At 43.8% G+C, this 22,957-nt stretch overlaps 1 protein-coding gene across 5 annotated transcripts in view; it reads right to left on the bottom strand.

The window, feature by feature from the left end:
• The window catches only part of C3H1orf100 (chromosome 3 C1orf100 homolog), a 29,766-nt gene extending 12,118 nt beyond the window's left edge, over positions 1 to 17,648 (bottom strand). Inside the window, exons 1-4 of one of the 5 annotated variants that reach the window (XM_029933041.1) lie at positions 17,559 to 17,632; positions 9,014 to 9,056; positions 8,856 to 8,924; positions 3,823 to 3,918 (exon numbers count right to left, since the gene is read on the bottom strand). In XM_029933041.1, the coding sequence (XP_029788901.1) occupies positions 3,823 to 3,918; positions 8,856 to 8,911 (152 nt within the window). In that variant the 5' untranslated portion in view covers positions 8,912 to 8,924; positions 9,014 to 9,056; positions 17,559 to 17,632. Of the gene's footprint in view, positions 1 to 3,822; positions 3,919 to 8,855; positions 8,925 to 9,013; positions 9,057 to 16,373; positions 16,398 to 16,431; positions 16,451 to 17,558 lie in introns of those variants that run through there. The other 4 variants (XM_029933039.1, XM_029933040.1, XM_029933042.1 and 1 more) reach the window with 4 other exon arrangements.
• Positions 17,649 to 22,957: the final 5,309 nt, after the last annotated feature.

Below are 22,957 nucleotides of genomic sequence, written 5' to 3'. Positions count from 1 at the left end.
AGACGTTTTCTCCTCAAAGATGGCGTATGGATGGCAAACAGGCTCATGAGGAGGACTCCCTGTCACTAATCATCAGGGAAATGCAAACTGACACCACAATGAGTTATCACCTCACCCCTATTAGAATGTCTAGTATCAAAAAGGCAAGAGAAAAGAAGTGTTGGTGAAGAGGTGGAGAAATGGGAATCTCTATGTACTGTTGGTGGGAATCCAAACTGGTGCAGCCATTGTGAAAAACAGTATAGAGATTCCTCAAAAAATTAGAACTACCAGGAATTCCACTTCTGCGTATTTATCCAAAGAAAGTGAAATCCCTATCTCAAACAGATAGCTCCACCTCATGTTCATTGTAACATTATTTGCAACGCCCAAGACAGAAACAGTCTAAGTGTTCATTGATGGACTGAATGGATAGGGAAGATGTTGTATATATGTACATGTGTGTGTATTCAGGCATAAGCATAAAAGAAGGAAAACTTGCTATTTGCTACAACATGGATAGGCTTTGAGGGCATTGTGCTAAGTGAAATAAGTCAGATAAAAAACAAGTACTGTATGATCTCATTTATATTTGGAATATAAAAAAACCCAAAAGCACAGAAAAAGAGAACAGAATGGTGGCTGCCAGAGTCAGAGTCAGGAGGATGGGAGAAATGGGTGAAAGGAGTCAAAATGTACAAATTTCCAGATAAATAAATTCTAGAAATGCCATGTACTCATGGTAATTGTAGGTAATAATATTGTATTGTATATTTGAAGGGTGCTAAGATGTAGATCTTAAAAGTTCTCATCATGAGTAAAAAAATTTGCAACTATATGAAGTGATAGATGATAACTAAACTTATTGTAGTAATCATCTCCCCCTATATACATGTATTAAATCACTGTGATGGATACCTTAAAGTAATACAACATTATATGTCAACTGGGTCTCAGTAAGCTGGATAAAAAAGGGTATCAAAATATCATTCATCTTATTAAATCTTATTTTGTGTAGATCTGGAATATTCTGCATGATTATCTATCTCTGAGTGATGACATCATCGGTGATTTCAATTTTTTTGTTAATGTTATCTGAACGTTGTAATAAGTATGTGTATTTTTAAATTTTGATTTGTTTTATTTTCTTAAATGATCTCTACTCCCAACGTGAAGCCCAAAGTCACAACCCAGAATTCAAGAGTCGCATGCTCTACCAACTGAACCAGTCAGGTGCCCCAACATGTGTATTTTTAAGCTAAAAGATGCATGAAGTGAGCAGCTCTAGATATGAAAAATATCCAGTGTTGGGCAAGATTTAGGAACATCTAAACCCAACCATTTAGTAGTAGGGTGTAGTCTTACCTGATGGTATCACTATGATTAATCACACTTAAATGAGGTGACTGACAGTACTTAATTGTAATATATTGTGTTTCTGTATTCCAGAAAAAACTTGATTATAATGTGCCTTGTTAAAAAGGTGGTTAACAGATATGGAGGAATTCTGCCTGAAGGTCAGAAAACGCAAGAGCAGGAATGTGACCGTGTGGGTGCGGTACTAGATGAGGGAAAATACTGGTGGGCAGGTGGAGCTCTGAATGCGCATGGAGAAGCATCGAGAATTCCCGCCCACCTCTACTTGCTCTTATTTCATGCTTGAGAGGTTCTTGGTCTTGTAAAGTGGGCACCTTAAATGGTTGGCAGCAACACTCCTTCCTGTACAGAAAAGCACATCCTCCACTGTCCATCAAACATTATCAGGTTAGTCTCTTGTGAGATTGGGTTCTGTGCATTCACTGTCCATCTTGTCATGTCTGTGCCATGGCCTGGCTTCTAAACCAGATCCTGGTGATAGCCCCAAGATCTACCCCTGCTCTGCCTTTGCCGTGGGTGTTTCCGTAGAATCAGAATCGTCCATTTTCAAGTAATATATCAAGGTCCCGAAGATAAGCCTTTCATTCGAAGGACAAGATTCTAATACTGAAACCATTGAGTTGGTAGAGGAATATTTCTGGGGAAGGCAAGCCCTTAGACGCCTATCTAGTCACACCACAACTACAAAAACTGAGGTTAGGACTTATTCCAAGAACCACATCATTTTCACACATGTTTTTTGGAGGGTCGGGAGCCTGTCTTTTGTTTCTTCTCATTTTTACTAGAAGCTTAATAAAGTCATCGACTGGCAACTTCACTAAGTTTTCCCCTTAAAGCTGATCTGGGGCAGGCACTGGTCTTGTCACAGACAAGTCGAGTCAAGGGTCCCGTTGCCTAAGCCATCCTGTGGGGAGGAGGACACACATCCCCGTACTGGATATTGGAGCTGGGGGTGTCATCAGAGCCTGTGGAGCACATGGGAAGAGTGCCCGGACAGTGGGGCCAGCCCCAACAGGAGTTTACCGTAGTGTATGTTTGGGTCAGAGCGAAGAGCCTGGAACTGAGAATCAGGAAGTGTGGATAGTTCCATGCTTCAGGCCAGACATGTCACCTCTCTGGCCTACATCGTATTCATGTAACTGGATCAGAATGACCTTTAAAGCTACTTCCAGTTTGATCGTCCATTAAGGTAAGACAGTGTGCATCTGCTTTATAGATGCCATGGCTCCCTTTTCTTTCCATGGAGGATAATCAAGAGTTGACTATATCAAAAGTGACTAAGAGAAGACATTTGAATATATATTAGCTGATGAACCTAAAATAATATCAATCATATTTTGAGTGCTTGTTATGTTCTAGAACTTGAGATCAATTATTTACATTAATTAATTAATTAATTTTAATGTTTATTTATTTACATTTGAGACAGAGAGAGAGTATAAGTAGGAACGAGGCAGAAAGAGAGAGAGATGGAGAGTTCCAAGCAAGCTCCTCACTGTCAGTGCAGAGCCTGACATGGGGCTCTCACCCAAGAGTTGCAAGATCATGACCCTGGCTGCAACCACGAGTCAGATGCTAAACTGACTGAGCCTCCCAGGTGCCCCAGTCAATTATTTTATTTAAAGGATAAGGCAACTGATTGCCAGAGGAGTATTTAAAATTGCCTAAGATCTGGGGCACCTGGGTGGCTCAGTAGGTTAAGTGTTGGACTTTTGATTTTGGCTCAGGTCATGATCTCACAGTTCATTAGTTCGAACTCCGAATTGGGTCTTGCACTGAGTCATGCATTGAGCCCCACGTTGGACTCTGCACTTACAGGTGAAGCCTGCTTAGGATTCTGTCACTCTCCTTCTGTCTCTGCCCCTCCTGCACTCTCTCTCTAAATAAATACACTTTAAAAAATTGCCCAAGATCAACTATTTCAAAATTACCCAAGTTTCTGCTTTCAACTATGGTGGTTTCCAGTTTCCCAAAACTGGAAAATAACGTCCAAGTGACTGTTCTTTGTTTTTCCCTTTTCTTTTTGTTAAAATCACATTTGGGAAGGCAGAAACCATTTTGGCCAAATTCACAGTTTTACTGAGAGGAAAACTGAGTCTCAGGAAGGGTAAGCTTTTTGAACAAATTGAAACTCTCCACTCACGGTGTTTCTTACATTTCTTTGACGATTTAATAACATTCTATATTTACTGATGATTATAAAAGTAACAGATGTTCTTTAGAGAAAATCTGGAAAACCGAGAAAAAGAAAAAATAAAATACCAATGATCTCAACTACTCAAAAAAAAACCAAACCCATCATTAAGTTTGGTGTATTTTCTTGCAAGTTTTTTTTTTAAAAATTGATTAACAATTATTATTGTTACCATTATTATGACTACAAATTGTCATCTCCCCCTTTTTTTCATTTATCATTCTAACTTTAGTGAAATGTTTGAAAATTAAGATTTAGGAAGGTCTCCTCACCTCCGAGGTGCCTTCACACTAGAATCAAAGTAAACTCTTGCCAGCTGCCCGGGGTGATTTCCTCGGATGTCCTTTCCTTGATGAGCGATGAAAAGACTAGTGGGGAAAGTAAAAGGGCGATTTAAAAAAAAACAATTAGTTCTTTACAGCAGAATGCCAGCTGTGGTGTAATAAGAACTACATGAAGTCTTTGCTCCCAGTTTCTGGCACAGAGTTCCAGAAACCTTTGAATTTCTTGATAGGAGTGTCTTCTGTTATCCATTTTTTAGGATTTCCTTCTCAAGAGGCATAAGGAAGTATTTGATGTGTCATGTGTTAGGTTCAAGCAGTCAGAAGAAGAAATAAGAGAATATCTAATGTAAAACCAGTGGACACAAATGTTGACCATTGTTGAAATGACAGAATGGACAAGGAGGGGCTCCTTATATATTTTTTCCCTACATTTGGTTGGTTTACACACTTTCACAAGTGTTTTAGATTTTTTAAAAAACTGTGATAATTAAGTGTATGGGGCAAGAAATGAATAGCCACTATGATGACCAGAGCACAGGGCGCTTGTGGAGGGAACTTAGCTTTGCCAGGGAGGGACGGGTTGTAAGGAAGTTTTGAAGCACAAGCAGGTGGGGGAGGAAGTGCTTTTGGGATGTGAAGTTGAGCAGGGGTGGGGGCAGGTGGGCGTGTACAGCTAAATGAAGGTGAGGTAAGGCAAGAGTGCCGGGGTGTCCAGACCCTACATTTTGGGGTGCCTGGGTGGCTCAGTAGGTTAAGCATCCAACTCTGGGTTTCGGCTCAAGTCATGACCTCATGGTTTGTGGGTTTGAGCCCCACATTGGGCTCTCTTCACTGACAGTGTGGAGCCTGCTCTCTCTCTGCTCCTCCCCTACACGGTCTCTCTCTCTCTCTCTCTCTCTCTCTCTCTCAAAAAATAAACTAAAAAACATTTTGAAAGATGTCTTATTTTATAATCAATTGCTTTTCCTTTTAGATTATAGTCACTGCATTACGTTGCTATTTCAGAATTATGTGTACGTGGATTATGTTACGTGCAGATTTTATTTCAGAAGAGCAGTAGGAACATTGCAAAACATTCGTTATACATAAAGGGGGCATTGTGTTTGAGAGGTTGAGAACCATTCATGAGGGGGCAGGGAATCTTGGTAGCATTTTTTAAGAAGATTAACGACATAGTGTAATTTTTATTTTAGAAAGATCTTTGCCAGTGGCAATATGGGCGATGAAGTTGAGGACAGTCTGATTGAAGTACAGAGACTGGCCAGGAGGCAACTGGCATCACTTATGTGGGACATAGAGACACCGGAGCTAGGTGTTGGGGAAGGTGGTTGGAGAGGACAGGGGACACTGGGAGAAAGGGCTGAGGCTGAGGGGGAGGTGTCCAAGCCAAGGACAGGCTTGCCCTACGGCTTCAGACATAAGGAAGAAGGCTGCCATTCCTTGGGAGAGGGAGGGGACACAGGCAGGTAACCATCATGGGGGCTGTTTGTGATATGTGGGTGTTTGGGGACCTTCCACAGGTTCTGAGCACTCAGTCGATGCTATTGGAGTTCCAAGGGAAGAGTCCATAGAAAACAGTACATAGTTTTGTATGAACCATGAGATCATGACCTGAGCTGAAATCAAGAGTCGGACATTTAACCAACTGAGCCATGCCGGTGTCCCTTTGCTCTTTATGTGCTGAAACGGTGATCTGAATAAAGGGTCAGTGGGGTCAAGTTAAGGGGCGGATGTCCAGAATCTGGGAAGGAAATAGGTGGGGAAGACATTCGAGGTGAGGGAAATTTTCGAAGCGAAGATGTGGCCAGAGCTGGGATCAAGGTGGAGGGTGTGGGGGCCAGTGGGAACCTCGCTGTCTAACCAGTCTGAAAGGAAGTGCTGTGAACAGGGTGGGTCTGTCTGTCTGTCTGTGCAAACAGGTCCTCCGGGAGCTCTGAGTTTTCAGAAAAACCACAGGCTGTCTGGGCCTGCCCAGTGACTTGGATAATGTGACTGAGTCCCGGAGAGTAAATAACAGTAGGGATGAAGTCATAAGAAGAGAGAGGAACTGGCACAATCATAGGCAACAAATGACCTTCTGAGAGCCTGGAACTCTCTTGGGCACCCATCCCGTGGCTGAAGCATCACCTTGGAGAGATCGCTCTGGCACCCTGTCACAGTCTGTGAAGAGCTCAGCCGGGGCTCTGAACCCACACTCATCTCCCACAGCAGCTCTGCTGTTTTCAGCAGGCAGAATTTTGATCATGGATTCTCCGCTAGCGTGCATGTAAAAAACACCTGCTGAATACAGTGAGTGACCCAAGCAGTGCTCTGTAAAAGCCATCTATAAAACTGTTTTGAGGATGGAGAAGCCCTTCATCGCCGGCACCAGGTCACACACCCAGCTTCCAGGCCCTGAGGGGTCTCTCTTGGTAGGTTTTGGCCCAGGAGCGGGTAGGGGAGGGAAATGCATAAGCAGGTGCTAGAGGGAAGTGGGGCTGAGCGGAGAAGCAGAAAGGTTTGGGGAAAGAATGGCAAACTCTTTGGGTGGACTTCCCAAGCTCCCCATGTGGCCTGACTTCACCTCCCAGAGGTGAAAGATCCCGATCAAGAGGTTAATGAGGGGCAATGTGGACATCAGCTGGCCTGTTGGTCAGTTGCTGGCCTCCTGGCAGGGCTGGCTCTCCAGATGTGGCAGCCGACCCCTGCCTGGGCTCTGCTCAGACCCGTCAGCTGACTTGGCTTCCAGGATTCCTGAACGAGTTGTGGGAAGGTCTTTCCTTCTCTGTCTCCTCCGGACTCCAGCTTTGACCGACTCCCGCACACATTGTTTGCCAGCCCCTCAAAGCCTGGCTCTTTTAGGCGACATGTTCTGTGCAGATGAGAGTTCGTGTAGCCCGAGCAGAAATCTGGGCTTAGCCATAGACCGAATCCAATATGCAAAGGGGAAGTCAGGGGTGTTGGTCCCTCAGCAGCCTGGCCCCATGGCCTGAGGTGGCCCTGCAGCCCTCTGTCACATCTGTGCTGGGCCTCAGGCTTTAGGAGGCTTCTTTACACGGGTGATCTCATCTATTTCCTGGTCCCCTTGCCAGGTAAACATGAACACACTGTTACAGAACAGGGGACCGAGGCTCAGAGAGGTCAAGTGGGCTCTCCAAAGATCACCCGGCTGGAAAACGCCAGAGCCAAGGATCAAGCCCCATCCTCTGAGCTCCATGTTGTACGCAGAGTCATCTCTCTGCATGCAGGACAGGTGGCTTTCGGAGAGTTTAGTGCTAGGTTTATCTGTGCTCTGACTCTCTCACGGGGCGGCAGGAAGTCGATGTGGTGCACCAAAGGAACAGGAGAATCCACACGGCCATGTTAGCTGGAAGCTGTCCTTGGTTCAAGGGGACAAGTCCTCTTTGCAGGCTCTGTGGTGTCCGCTGCACTCCAGGGACCAGGGGTACGGTGATGATCGGTGTTCTCTTCTACCCAAGAGTTTACAGTCTGGTAGAGAAAACCACACTCGTGCACTAACTAATCATACACAATGAGTAAGTGCGGTGTCAGGGAGGAACGGGCTCCTGCGGATGAGTCACAGTGAGGATGGGAGACTGCCATGCCTGCTCTGCTATCTTCCAGACTCACTATCCCCTCCAGGAAGAGGGGAGTGTCAGGTGTTAGGAAAGTAAGGGGGGAACTCATCAGCCATCAGTAAAGTGGAGGGAACATCATCATCCCCCAGAATGGCTCTGTGAGTCCACGGGACATCATGGACATACTTGGTGATCCCAGGCAGGTGTTACCATGACTCTGGGTGGGATGAGCTGACCCCTACAGCTGTCTCTCGATCTCCCAGAGGCTGCTTCAGCCAAGGTGTTTTTTTTTTAATTTTTAAAAATGTTTATTTATTTTTGAGAGACAGAGACAGCACGAGCAAGGAAGGGTCAGAGAGAGGAGATACAAAATCTGAAGCAGGCTCCAGGCTCTGAGCTGTCAGTACAGAGCCCGACATGGGGCTCGAACCCACGAACCGTGAGATCATGACCTGAGCTCTCAAGGGCGCTGTGAGCTGGCTGAGGCCAGGCCTGAAGCCCCTGCCTCTGTTCCGTTGACTTCCTTAGCAGCAGCTAAGGGAGCTGTGTGTCCATTTGGTCCAGGAAATGACCCACAGTTAAATAACCCAACAGTGGGCAGGATGGATCTCAAACACACTCAGAAAGACCAGTGGGTTGTGGGGAGGCAGAAATCAAGAAATACTGGACCTCATCCTTGTTTCCTGCCAGTTCCTCATCACATGGGCTTCTGGGAGGGAAGGGTAGGCTCTGTCCTTTCTCTGAAAGATGACTCTAGGAGCACAGCATCCTTTCCCCCTCCCTCCTTCAGTAATTTATGGAAGCAAAAGGACTTATCTCTGTTGACTAAACAAGATACTAAAATAAACATGGGGGTTTACTCAAAACCACAAAGCCAAAGAGGCTGACCTCAAAGCCACTTGCTGTGTGAGTGTCTTACCCATCGTCATAGCTTCTAAACTTCTCCAGACCCCATGGTCAGTGGTAAAGGGAGGCTGGGTTAGAGGCTGTAGATTATCATCCAATATCTCTCAGCAAGGTGACTTTATCACAAGAAAACATATCCAGGGCTTGTTAGCCTTGGGCTGTCTATGAACTTGGAGGAAGAATGAAAATCCTACTTTGTTTCAACCTCCCATATGGCAGATGTGATTTGTTGGATCCTGAGCAGAGTAAAGGGGCCCCTGCTAAAATTTAGGCCGAGGTTCCTTATTCTTGTTGAAGCCCTTCCCAAACAAAAACCAAATACCCTTCCAATCTTTCGGGAGTTTGGAGTTGGTGTTTGCTTGGATTTTGCCATCACTGTGGGCTTTTTTGTTTTTCACAACTTTCCCCAAACTCAAAGAAATGTCACTGGAACTTCTGGAAGCTGTTGCCTCTCAATCACAGAGCACCAGGTGAGCAATGCTACCCTTGACCCCCACCCCAGGTGTCTGTCTGCCTCACCGCACCACTGAATGACATCTGCATCTGGAAGAACATTACCTGGATGGAATCACTGGGCGGCAGTCAACAAATTCTCGAAGCCTGATGGCAGTCATGGTAGATGGGAGTCTAAAACACATTGTGGAGTGAAGGTTTATATTGCGAATGTTTACACACTGTGTACTCTATTTCATATAGTGTATATATACTGTACATACAGTCCACTTCCATGTGTGAGCTGCCTAGGGCCACAAAGTCTGTCTGGAAAGAAATAACAGTAGGAAAATTGAAAAGTAGGGAGAATATCCATGGCTCCTTGTAGACCACTTAGAGAAGTAAAGAAACTAGTAAAGGGAGGGGGGAGTGGAAAGCATAAGCCAATGCATACAGATAGGCTTTTCTTTAAAAATAGATATTACTGGACACGCCTGGGTGGCTCAGTGAGTTGAGTGTCTGACTCTTGATTTGGGCTCATGTCATGTCTCACGTGTTGGGCTCTGTGCTGAGGAACCGACTTAAGATTTTCTCTCTCTCCCTCTGCCCCACTTCCCGGCTCATGCATGCTCTCTCTCTCTCTCTCTCTCTCTCTCTCTCTCTCTCTCTCCAAAAGAAAAAAAGGGGGGACCACGATGGTGGAGCAGCATGAAGTTGTCCGCTTCTCTCCTCCCTGAAATTCAACTAGGTCATCCAGAACCCATTTCGCACACCTAGAAAACTGATCTGAGGATTAATGCACCAATCTGCATAACTTGAGCCACAGAACTCAGCAGGAATTCATCATAAAAGAAAGAAAGAAAGAGAAAAAAGAAACTACTGTGCCAGTTGGGTCCTTAGCCTCTGTTCTCACCCTTCTTAGGTGCCTTCCTACTGCACAAGCTCACAGACTCCGCATTACATGTCCAGACTCCCTGGCACCCAGAGCTCTGGATAGGATTTAGAGTCCTCCAAATCAGACAGACTGAGATCTGGAAGGTAGAAACGAGGCAGAGGCCGTTTCTTGCTGCTCGTGAAGACATGGTGTGATGAGTGTCTGCGACACAACGCAGGGGCTTGTCCCCAGCGCTGGGTGTCATGAAGCATGTGCATCGAAGGCAGTGACTGAGCCCGCGCTCCAGGTTCAAGCCCCATCTTCCGGAGTGTGGAGTGAGCACTGCAGTGGCAATGTGGGTGGCTTTGGGAGTAGGTTCTGGAAGCAGCTTTCTGAGCAGGACACAGGTAGCTGCTCCCATGTTGGGTTAGTTTTGTGGAGGTGTTCTAGACGCTCCCCGGAGGCCTTCCCCAGAGTGCACTTCTCATTGTCCTGATGATGATTTTTTAAGGGCCTCATCCTGACATCAAACTGTTTCTGTTTCCTAGATGTAAACATATGATCTGAATTGTTTCTAGTCTAAAATTTGCATTACAGCTGATTATCTACTGGAGAGGAAGACTTGCAGCAGAAAACCACTCCATGGAAATATTCACTTGAGAAAAAGTCAATGATGGAGAGACCAAAGTGGGAGAAAGCCTTTCTTTTTTACAGTTTACCTTTCGTGTACCTCATCAATTTTGTACTGCATGTTTATATTATGTATATTCAGACAGCTGGGCCTGTGTCTGGATAAATGTGGTGAAGAACAGCATAGCAGTCGAATGTCAGACAGAGACCCATGTGACTCAAGGAAATGGGGAAAGTCATCTCCCTGCAGGGGACTGAAGGTCTGTGTGCTGTGCCCCTGAGCCCCTTAAATGCACATGTGAAACCCTGATCCCAAAGCCGTGGTATTTGGAGGTAGGGCCTTTGGAAAGTAAAGAGGATGGGGCCCCGTGAATGGAACTGGTGCTCTCAGGAGACCGCAGAAGACTCCCTTGGCCTCTTCTGTCTCCTGAGGACACAACAGGAAGTGGGCAGCCTGCAACCCAGAAGAAGGCTGTCAGTAGAACTCCACCAGCCTGGTGCTCCGATCTCAGACTTTCAGCCTTTGGAACTGTGAGGAATACAGTTCTGATGTTTGTAAACCACTCAGTCTATGGGAGTTTGTTACAGCAGCAAGAACAGACTAAGACACCTGCTTTGTATTTTGATGATCACAATACCTCTCTGGGGGTTAAGTGAGGCAATAATGTGTGTGTGTGTGTGTGTGTGTGTGTGTGTGTGTGTGTGTGTTTCTGTAACCCAAACAGCACCTTTGAGAAAAGAGAAATATGAGTTTCTTATGTATGGGCGTGTGCTATGTATCAGGGGACATGAATCAGCCTTCCAGAAACCTGCTATTTTATGGACAAAAAAAAAAAACAACTGAGAAATAAGTTGTACAAGGTCACTGAGAAAACCAGGATGGGAATCCATTTGGTTCTAGAATCGTTTGAGTACCGTGCTACATTGCAACAAGCACAGAGTGCCCAGACCATCAGCCAAAACAAAAGCAGGACAGCCCCAAGGAAGCAGGAACCTGCAGGGAGGTAGTTTGGAAAACAGTTTGTGGTGCCTCCTTCTTCCCTTTTCTAGTCAAGACTTGTCCACGGATCATCCACAGGCCAGCTAGCTGCATTATTTCACCTCTGAATGTGTTTTTCAAGAGACTTGAACATTTTCAAGCAAGATTACATTCAAATAGTTTGGCTCTCCAGTGCATTCTGTTCATTATGTAATCTTGTGTTTTTCTTTTAGTGCTACTGTGATTATTTTAAAAAAGAAGAAGAAGAAGAAGAAGAAGAAGAAGAAGAAGAAGAAGAAGAAGAAGAAGAAGAAGAAGAAGAAGAAAGAACAAAAGAGAAAATCTGAGTAAACACCATTGAGCTCTTGCCTGAACTTGGAAAGCTTTGTGACTGCCGGGGTTTTCCTTCACCAGATGTGACATGCTGGAGACAAGAATGGAAGATATTCAGGACGTTTGTGCCTCACTAAGACAACACCACGTCTGCCTTTGAGGATAGAGTGCTTGCTCAGTGCCTAGGAATTCTGAATCAACACCGGAGGGAATAAACCAGTCCTGGGCTGCCATGCTTTGGCCACGCCACAAAAACATTTTCGGAGGAGCACAACGAACAGCCCACATGGAGTCTGAGCTCTCAGAATCATTGGAAGACGTTGTCTGGCAACGGTTGCAACCTGTCTTTCTGCATCTTTGGAGAACGGTTGCTATCACATGTACAGGCTACCAAGTCACATCTTGTGTGATTACTTGTCATGTCTGGAACAAATAAGAGAATGTAGTTTGCACTAAGATATGTCGGTTCGTTTTATTTTAGTCGATTGTAAAAAATAGATTCACATGCCAAATCTGAAGGAGATAATTACAAACACGTGTTAAGCTTGCCATCATTTCCACACTTGCAGCCAACACTGTACAACCACTGTTTTCGGCACCCTGGACAACGGAACTTCCATCTCTTTTAAAATATAGACTTTTTATTAGTTGCTTGAATAGAAGATTCTTCCTCAGAGGTGCTCCAGATAAAATCCTTCCAGGGCAAAGGGGAATTCTAGCTGGATCCCCATCATACATTTCATTCAATTTTGAATTTGCCTTAGGGAACCTTAAAGTTTTTAAAATTTTAAACTGAAGACATAATTATGCTCAGAGTAAATAATGGTGTAAAATAATATGAAAATTATCCAGTTTTCATTTTTAATATTTTATACACATTATATATGTATATGTATATATGTACACACACATACTTAAATACTCGAAACCATGGCAGACCTCATGTTTTATATTCTTTGTTTTTCACTTAAAGAGGTATCATAAAAGTTTTTCCACATGGCTACTGATTATTCTTTCTTTTTTAAAAAATATTAAAAAAAATTTTTATTGTTTATTTATTGTTGGAGGGGGACAGAGTGTGAGCAGGGAAGGGACAGAGAGAGAGGGAGACACAGAATCTGAAGCAGATCCAGGCTTTGAGCTGTCAGCACAGAGCCGGATGGAGGCTCGAACCCACAAGCTGTGAGATCATGACCTGAGCCAAAGTTGGATGCTTACCTGACTGAGCCACCCAGGAGCCATTTTCTTTCTTCCTTTTTTTTTTTTTTTTTAAACGTTTTACAGTTATTTATTTTTGAGAGAGAGAGACAGAGCACAAGTGGGGAAAAGGCAGAGAGAGAATGAGACAGAATCCGAAGGAGACTGTAGGCTCTGAGCTGTCAGCACAGAGCCTGACATGGGGCTTGAACTAAAAAACTGGGAAATCATGACCTGAGCAGAAGTTGGACGCTTAACCGATGGAGCCACCCAGGCGCCCCACTACAGAATATTCCTAATTTTGATATTTAATGTTCCTCTATGTTGTTTGATGAGGCCCAACCATCACTTTATTTAAGACAGCACCCCATTCCTCTCCCACACCTGGACTCCTTCCCCATGCTCTGTTTCATTTTTCTCCAAAATACTCATCACCATCCGCTATACTACATGTTTACTTATGTATCTTATTTAGGTCTTTCTCCTTATTGGAAAGTAGTCTCCATGAGGGCAAGGAAGTTTGTCTCTTATGCTCACTGCTGTATCCCTAGGGCTAAAGATACAAATTGGCATATGGTGGACATTTCATTAGTATTTATTGAGTAACTGAATATGCCAGAATTTATGAAATCCAGTCCCCTAATACTGGACATTTTGATCGTGCTGAATATAAATCTATTTTGATTCTAGGGAATTTATTCCTTAGATACATTCCTAAGAATGAGATAAAATTTGGGCATCTTCATGGCTCTATTTAGGAGAATTTTAACCACTTCCAATTAATTAACACCGGCCCATAAACCACTGTAGTTAGACTCCCAGGGCACAGAAATGAAAGTTTAATAATAGAACTTTTTATTAAGCTGATGTTCAGAAGGTGAACTAAGGCACACGAGTAAAAGGCATATATTGCAATAAACTTCCTCAATGGTAATATTCAACATGCTGACTTCAGGGACAAAGGCATAAGATTTATCTTGTCAACGTTTTCAGCAACTTTTTGGTATTACAGAATATATTATGGATCAAATCAGAATTCTGTTAAATAAAAGGACAGTAAAAAAAAAATCTGATAAAACCTGTCTATTTATGGTAAAATTTCTTAGCCAACCATGAGGAGAGTTTTTGAACTGGATAAGGCATATCTATAGAAATTTACAACGAACATTATACTTAATGGAGAAAGACTGATTTCTTCCTAAAATCAGAAATAAAGCAAAGATGTCACTCTTATCACTCCTATTCAACATAGTGCAGGCACTCCTCCACAGTACAATAAGGCCAGGGCCAGAAATATAAGGCATACAGATGGAACAGAAGAAAACTGTCCCTATTTATGAATACTAGTCTATGTAGAAAATCCTAAGGAGCCTGTGAATGAACTCTTAACGATTTTTTATTTTGAGAGAGAGTGAAAGAGAATGAGCATGAGCTAGAAGAGAGGCAGAGAGAGAGAGAGAGAGAGAGAGAGAGAGAGAATCTCAAGCAGGTTCTGTGCTCTGCACTGAGCCTGACATGGGGCTTGATCTCACCACTGTGAGATCATGACCTGAGCTGAAATCAAGAGTTGGATGCTGAATCCAGATGACTGAGTCACCCAGGCATCCCAAAACTAATAACTTGAAAAAAAATTTTTTAATGTATATTTAGTTTTTTTAAGAGATAGAGAAACAGCATGAGAGGGGAAGAGGCAGAGAGAGAGAAGGAGAGACAGAATCCGAAGCAGGCTCCAGGCTCTGAGCTGTCGGCACAGAGCCCAATGCAGGGCTCGAATCCACGAACTGTGAGATCATGACTTGAGCCGAAGTTGGATGTTTAACCGACTGAACCACCCAGGTGCCCCCTAATAACTTTTTAAATAAGATTATAGGATACAAGGCCAACACACATAATTATATTAATATACTTTAAATAAAAAATTGGAACAAAAAATTTGAAACAATTATTTATAATAGCTCAAAAGAAAAAAGAGAAACATTATGTCTAACAAGACATGCACAGACTCTGTAAGTTGAAGGCTACAAAATTGATGGAAAAAAATCAAAGATCTGAGAGACATACTATGTTCATGGTTTGGGAGACTCAACATAGTAAAGATGACAATCTTCCCAAATTGATCTGGTTTATCTGGTCAAACTACTCAGCAGGAGTTTTTGGGAGAATATAGACAAGTTTATTCTAAAGTTTATTTGGGAATGCAGGGGAACTAAAATAACCAAAACAATTTTGAAAAAAAGCAGCTGCTCTCTGGGGGAAAAGGTTGGGAAAGGTTGTCACATATGCTATTTCACTCAATCCTCTCAGGAGTCCTTCATTATCCTCAATTTCTAGTAGATGTTAAATTTCATGTTGAAGGTTACACAGCCAGTAAACGAGCCAAAAAAAAAAAAAAAAAAAAAAGCCAAATCTGACTTCAAAGCCCTCTCCTTCTGCTTCAGTGCTACTGATCCATTGATCCACTCAACGGATATGTATTGATCGACTACCTTTGCTCAGCACTGTGCCAGGCACTAGGGAAAAAGCATTTAGCAAGAGACATTTGGTTCTGCTCTCTTGTTACTTACCTGGTGGAAGAGATCAAGTCTGACATTAATCAAAGTGTCGCATGAGTTGATATAAAATTGAAGCTTAGTAGCCACTAAAACAGAATCCTTGACAAGTTACCCTTCAGGGAGTTGAGTGACTGTGTCCCCACCCCCTACCCGCGCCCTTTTTCCAGAATTTTATTATTTTTTTAATGTTCATTTATTCTTGAGAGAGAGAGAGAGAGAGACAGACAGACAGACAGAGCATGAATGGAAGAGGGTCAGAGAGGGAGACACAGAGTCCGAAGCAGGCTTCTGGCTCTGAGCTAGCTGTCAGCTCAGAGCCTGATGCGAGTTTGAACCTGCAAACTGTGAGATCATAATGGGAGCCAAAGTCAGATGCTAACCCGCTAACCCAATTGAGCCACCCACGTGCCATCCGCAGCCACCCCCCCACCTTTTTCAGAATTTTAAAGAAAAAGGTTCCAAGAATAGATGTCATATTTGCTTCAGAAAACCTGAACGTTTTCCCTGATCAGCTTTCCTCATGGAGATGGGCTTTCTGTTGAAAATCTAAACTGACAACCATTTTTTATGGTAGAAAAGATGAAAAATAATATTAGTTAATAGAAGGTTAGATCCTCCTAGTATGGCACTGAGTGGAACCAGTAGTCATTGCCTGGGAAGTTTGATCAGCTGGTGAAGCTCAAATAATTAGCAAATTTTATCATTTAATTAATCTGTCCAAAGAAAGATCAAAGGCAGGATAGTAGTCAGGGTCCCGAGATTCTAATGTTATTTATCCATAACTTTGGGAAAATTCGAGAAACAGAAGGTGGCATTAAAGTGGCATATGAGTAGCAACAATTGGTTTTCTAGATGTATTTTATACCCCCAGAGCCCTCATTGCCTTTCCTTAGAGGTCTTCAAGGCGTCGGGGGAAGTTGGGCCCCCAGGGAAAGCCCCTCCCTAGTGATTTGACAGTGCAGAGAAGCCATCGGTGGGGGGCTTGCTCAGAGCGGAGGTGACCCACCCTGCCTGGGCAATGACAATGACCTGGTTGAGTCCAGGGCCCCTCTAGAGTGTGGGTGGTTGCTACCACCTACCTTTGAGCATGTGTGTTGTGAGAAGACATTGAGGAAGGGCTTTCCATTACTGAATTACCTGGACTGTCCCCTATTTCTTCTGTTTCACCAAGAAACCAGTCTTCCCAGTTCACAAGGTTTGGTTATCATCCCCCTCCCCCCACATACACTCAATCCTACTCTGAATTCTACTGCCTCAATGCTTTTCCTTCCCTTCTTTGGTATCTAAGTTCTGCCCACATTCCTGGCCTTAGTAAAGTTCTGTGTCATCTTCAATGCCTCTGTTCTGGGTTCCAAACGGTCCACTGCCCACCTCTGGACTCCCAGAGCCCTTAGTTAATCCTATAATGCATTTTGGTTCTAAGGCCTGTCCTCATTGGTTTATTGATTTCTGAATTCATCTATTCATTCTATCATTTAAGAAAACATTTAATGAGTAAAAAGTTTGTGCCAGGCCTTGGATAAGGTTCTAAAGATTCTTCAAAGAACAAGACATGAGTTTCATACAAGGTCCCGCCTGTCCACCTGAAATACCAGCTCTTAGATACTGGGACTATATTGTTTCAGCAGCCACTATCTTCACTGCCCTTGGCCTTCTCCTGCCTCACTGACTTGCAGAGTTTTCTCCCTCCAAGGAAGTGCTCTATGCATACTTTGGAATGAATGAATGAAAGAATCAATCAACTAGTCGTCAACTCACTAACCTGTTAATCTAGTAAACAGTTTTTAATCTTTGTCCTGTTTTAATTTTTTAATATTTGTTTATTTTTGAGAGAGAGCACAGGGAGGGGCAGAGAGAGAGAGGGAGACACAGAATCTGAAGCAGGCAGGAGCAAGCAAAGAGCAGGACACAAGGCTTGAACTCACGAACCATGAGATCATGACCTGAGCCTGTCAGAGGCTTAACCGACTAAGTCACTCAGGGGCCCCTTTAATTTTTGTTCTACTTTGTATTGCAGAGAGCCAGATGCCTTAACATGGGTATACCTCATTTCTATTAAAAAAAAAAAAAGATGAGCTAAATCTACCCAAATAATTTGAAGCTGAGGGGTATGAACATTCATGTTCCAAAAGAATTCTTGGCTTTACAGAATGGTTTGCCACAAAGTTTGCTTAATTGTGAGCACTTGTCTCCAGATCATTCAAAATGCAACCAGCAATTTAGTGCTGCAAGCACGAGGTGAGAGGAGAGAGATTCGGTATTACCTACTTGGGCTCCAGTGGGGAAAGTCCTCTTTGTTCTTAAAAGCAATCTTCTGAGGACAGCGGTTATTTCCACCGCCTCCTACTGCTGAATTTACCACAATACAGAGATATAGGACTTGATCCTCCTACATCACTCAAAAGGCTATTGTGATGCACTGTGGGACAGAAAGTTTTGCTAGGTGATGCCTGTCAGGTCGCAGTCTTATAAAAAGTAAGGATCCTTTGGTGTCTCTGAGAGCCACGCTGCACAAGAAAGAAAGGGTGAAAATCAGGGTGGAAAAGAACACCACGTGGGCAAATAACCCAGATTAGTTAATTGCTAGAACTTTCTTTTCTGTAAAGATTATTCTAAGGACAACATAACGTTAAAGATCTGGGTGGCTCTATATTGGTGAGGGACGCCCTTTGCAAGCTGGAATTGAAGAAGTAGGGCACACATGGGACCAATGAGCCCAGCTCCGCTTGGTTCAACTTTAAATTAGGCTCCATCCTTCTCCTACTGAGGCCATCAAAGGAGGCTTTTAGTTGTTTACAGATATAGTTTAAACCCATCCACGGAGCATCACAGTGGCACTACTATGTAGCATACGGAGTCATAACCTTAAGACAGAATGGCAAATGTGCTCATTCGAACCAACCTTTACACAAAACAAAAACAACAGAAACCACTAGTATTATCTGCAAGATGCTGGCCTGGATACAGGAACACCCTTCAGTTAAATAGTGTTTGCAAATAGAAAATAAGGTCTTTCCATACAATTTTATTTATTTTTATTTTTATTAAAAATTTAAAAAATATTTATTTATTTTTGAGAGAGAGAGACAGAGCGTGAGCAGGGGTGGGAAACACAGAATCCAAAGCAAGCTCCAGGCTCTGAGCTGTCAGCACAAAGCCTGACGTGGGGCTCGAACTTATGAACAACTGTGAGATCATGACCTGAGCTGAAGTCAGATGCTGAACCCACTGAGCCACCCAGGCACCCCAATCTCCATGCAATTTTGGGTGGTACTTAAGAGAGACAAGGGGGTAGGTGGGGGCTCCCACTGGAAGCTTTGCCCACATGGAACAGACACAACAGCAGTTTAATACCAAAGTCTTGGTGACACAGCACTTTGTTAGATGTGGAGAGGTAGGGAAAATTTGAAGGACAGAAACAACACACTGGGATTACACTAATAGAAATAATAAATGGTTCTCATTTGCTGGGTAAGCACCTTCTATTGCCAGGCACTGTGTTAGCTATTTGACACATACCATCTCAAATCCCAACCATGGCCACTGAAGGTAAATATCTCCATTTGAAATGAAAGCTAACAGAGGCTAGGGAACTTACTTGAGGTCACAAGCAGGATATAATAAATCTAGGATTTGAATCTAGCTCTATCTGACATTGAAGGCCAGGTTGAATACATTTTAATTAAAATACATAAATTAAAAAAGTTTTAAAGTTTATTTTGAGAGAGACAGAGACAGTGCAAGTGGGGGGAGGGGATAGAGAGAATCCTAAGAAGATTCCATGCTGTCAGTGCAGAGCCTGATACAGGGAGACCTGAGGTCACAACCTGAGCCGAAACCAAGAGTTTGTCACTTAACCTACACATAACCGACTGAGCCACCCAGACTCCCCTAAGAATAACAATCCATATTCTTCGTGAAAGAAAAAACAAACAAAAATGTCCTCATGTCATTCATGGAAATAAACCTGACAATACAAATATGTACAGAGAAGAAAGTTAAAGATGAACATAAACCTCACAAGTCAGAAATTATTGTTGTCCTGAATAAGTTAACATCAGTTTAGATGTCATTCTGAACATAAAAACAGACTGACATTAAGAGTTAGATAGTTGACTTCCAGTGAAAATGGTGGAGTAGAAAGACCTTAAGCTCACTTCATCCCATGGACATGACTAGGTAACACTTGTATCAGTGTAAATAAGCTAGAAAATGGCCTGAAGATTGGCAGAGAAAACTCCACAACTAACTGTAAAGAAGAGGCCAGGGGTACCTGGGTGGCTCAGTTGGTTATGTGTCTAACTTAGGTCAGGTCATGCTCTCACAGTCCATGGGTTCAAGCCCCACATTGGGCTCTGTGCTGACAGCTCAGAGCCTGGAGCCTGCTTCCGATTCTCTGTCTCCCTCTCTCTCTACTGCTTCCCAACACATACCTGTCTCTCTATCTCTCAAAAATGAATAAACATTAATTTTTTTTTTAAAAGAAGAGGGTAGAAAGGGTGGAGTCCCAGGGCAGAGCTAAATGAACTGTGGTCCTCAGTGCAAGGAAGAGGGTCACAGTGTCAGAGAGGAAAGAGAAAAAGACTACTACACTCTGAAGCCCACATGGTGAAGACAAATCCTCATAGCATTTGGCTTTGAAAACTAGAAGGACCAAATTTTGAAAGTGCTTACACGTAGCAGGACATAAAGCCTAGAACTTTAAAAATTAGAGGACTCTGGTCTGGGAGAGCTTGGAGGATGATAGGAAACCATCCCCACCCTTAAAGAGACAGGAAGGAGGATGATAGGAAACCATCCCCACCCTTAAAGAGACAGACAGGAGGATGATAGGAAACCATCCCCACCCTTAAAGAGACAAAGGCAAATAGCCCTCTGAGATATAGCTTAGAGACAGCAGTTTGAAAAAAGCCTGGGGCATATGGGAGTAAGAGTTATTTATTAATTGCAGAGCGATTCTACCTGCAGGAACCAGTGGGGCACCAGCATTCACCACCTAACTTGCTTACACTGCATTCCACTCCCTCCAGCTGGACTTGTCTCAGTCCTGGCCCTGCAGCTTCCCTCCCACAGAAAACTATTGCAAACCTTGCCAACACTACTCCTCCTACCCATGCACTTTACAGAATCTCAGTCCCTGTGGCGGCAGTCTATCACCTCCCATGGATGACATGCACACCTTGCTAAAACTGCATGCCTTGCCTGCACACATTTTGCAGATGCAGCAGCTGGCCCCACCTTTGGCATTGGAGGCATGTTCCCTCTGGCAAAGGACCAGTGCTGCTTGTTAAAGGATCAGTGCCTGCCCCCACCCATGACTTTCAAGAGCTTACTTTCCTCACACACAGACACAGACATAGAGAGTTAGACAAAATGAGGAGAAAGAGAAATATGTCCCAAAGGAAAAAACAGCCAGAGACCTAAGCAAGATTGTGATAAGTAATATTCCTGATAGAGAATTTAAAGTAATGACCACAAAGATATTGAGCTTGAGACAAGAGTGGAGAACATCAGTGAGACCCTTAACAAGGAGATTAAAAAAAAAACAGAAAAGAAGAATATAATAATTGAATTACAAATACAGTAGGTGAAATAAATAGGAGACTAGAAACAGAAGAACAAATCAGCAGCCAAGAGGACAGAGTAATGGAAAGTAATCAAGCTGAGCAGGTGAGAGAAAAAATAGTTATACAAAATGAGAACAGACTCTATCAAGGGTAATAGCATTCACATCATAGGGGTCCCAGAAGAAGAAGAGAGAAAAGGGGGCGGGACACTTATTTGAAGAAACAGTATCTAAAAACTTTCCAAACGTGTGGAAGGAAACAGAAATTCAGATACAGGAGAATTCTGAGATCCCTCAATAAAATCAACCAAAGGAAGTCCACACCAAGACACACAGTAACTAAAATAGCAAAAAGATAAAGATAGATAAAGAAAGAATCTTAAAAGCTGTAAGAGAAAACAGTTACATAAAAGGGAAGCCCCACTAGGCTATCAGTAGATTTTTCAACAGAAACTTTGCAGGCCTGAAGGGAATGGAATGATATATTCAAAGTGCTGAGAGGGAAAAACCCGCAACCAAGAGTACTCTATTCAGCAAGGCTATCATTCAAAATAGAAGGAGAGATGATGAGTTTTCCGGACAAACAAAAGATAAAAGAATTCATGACCACTAAACAAGCCCTACAATAAGTATTGAAGGGGACTCTCTAAGTGAAAAGGAAAGGCCATAAGTAAGAGTGAGAAAAGTAGGAAGCACAAAAGCAGTAAAAATAAGTATATCTATAAAAATCAGTCATGAGATTCACAAAATAAAAGGATATAAAGTATAATGCCACATACCTAATATGGGTGGGGTTGTGGGGAGGAAACAAATGGGTTCATACTTTGGGGATCATTGACTTAATATGGATTGCTAGAGCAGAAGATGTAGCATACAAACCTAAAGGTAACAAGAAATCAGAAACCACTGATAGATATGCATAGTATAAAGAAAAAGAAATTCAGGGGGAGGAGCCAAGATGGCGGATAGGAAGGGAACTCTGTAAACTTCGCCTGCCCCATCGATCGAGCTGAGAAGGACATTACTCTCATCTGCAAGAGCGGAAGCAGAAAATACGGACTCCAGAAGGAGGAGAACCTCAAGGATACCTGAGTGAGTGAATGCGAACTGGGGAGATCTGAAAACTGGCCAGCCCGAGATGGGCAGGGGAGGTGGGAGCCCCCGCCCAATGCAGGGCAAGTGCGCGGAGGAGCCCGAGAGACAAAGGGAAGAGACAGAGAGACTGAACACGCTCATAGTACTGTCTCTGGGGAAGAGGTAAAGAACGCTTAACTGCACTTGGAGAGAGAAGCTCACTCCATAGATAACTGCTGGGTAGCCTAAATCCCTAACCCAGGTGGTGCAAGGGAAGGAACAGCTTCCAGCCCAGCGCCATCTTGGCGAGGAGTCTGCGACTGCTGCAGCTACGGTGTCAGGGGTGCTCACTTCGACCTCGGTTTTGGGAGTAGGAGCACGCACCTCATTTCCACAGCGCATCTCACCCCCAGCATTGGCCGCACGAACCCTGAATCCTGGGTGCCAACAGGGAAAAAATAGCCCCCACCTTTGCGCGATCCTGGCAGAGAGTTGGCAACAGTGGAGACCTGGGTGTGCGTGCAGGCTGCAGGAGCTCCCAGCTCATTTCCAGCAGCTCCTGGTGCAGCCTCTGGCAACAGCTACGCCCTCATTCCTCTCCCAACGCTAATGCCATCCCCACTGGGGGTTGAGTCTGTGACTGTGCACACACTTCACCTCCTGCTGAGCATCTCGCCTCAGGCACGGGCAGCCAAAACCCCAGCCTGAGCCAAGACAAACCGATTCCTCCCCCTAAGAAGCCAGCAACCAAAACAAAAACATCTCATCTGTGGTAGCATAAAAAGTGCATGGACTGGAACTTTGAACCGAGGCAGGCCTGGAAAATACAACTCGGCTCAACAGAGGCAAAAGGAGATTGGACTCATTAGAGTGGCCTACAGTTCGTAGTTCAGCAGAGCTTGGCGTGCCCCTATCTAATCTCTGTAGACACCAAGGCGGAGCCTCCGAGAGCAGCCTCAAAGACCTACCACATCAAAACACGCCTATCCACGAGGGGGAGCTGCCGGGGGGGGGGGGGGGGTG

Source organism: Suricata suricatta, chromosome 3 (assembly GCF_006229205.1).
Source record: "Suricata suricatta isolate VVHF042 chromosome 3, meerkat_22Aug2017_6uvM2_HiC, whole genome shotgun sequence".
In the NCBI taxonomy this organism is placed as follows: Eukaryota; Metazoa; Chordata; class Mammalia; order Carnivora; family Herpestidae; genus Suricata; species Suricata suricatta.
Note: the sequence above shows the minus strand (reverse complement) of the source record. Positions and strands in the feature narration are given on the sequence as shown.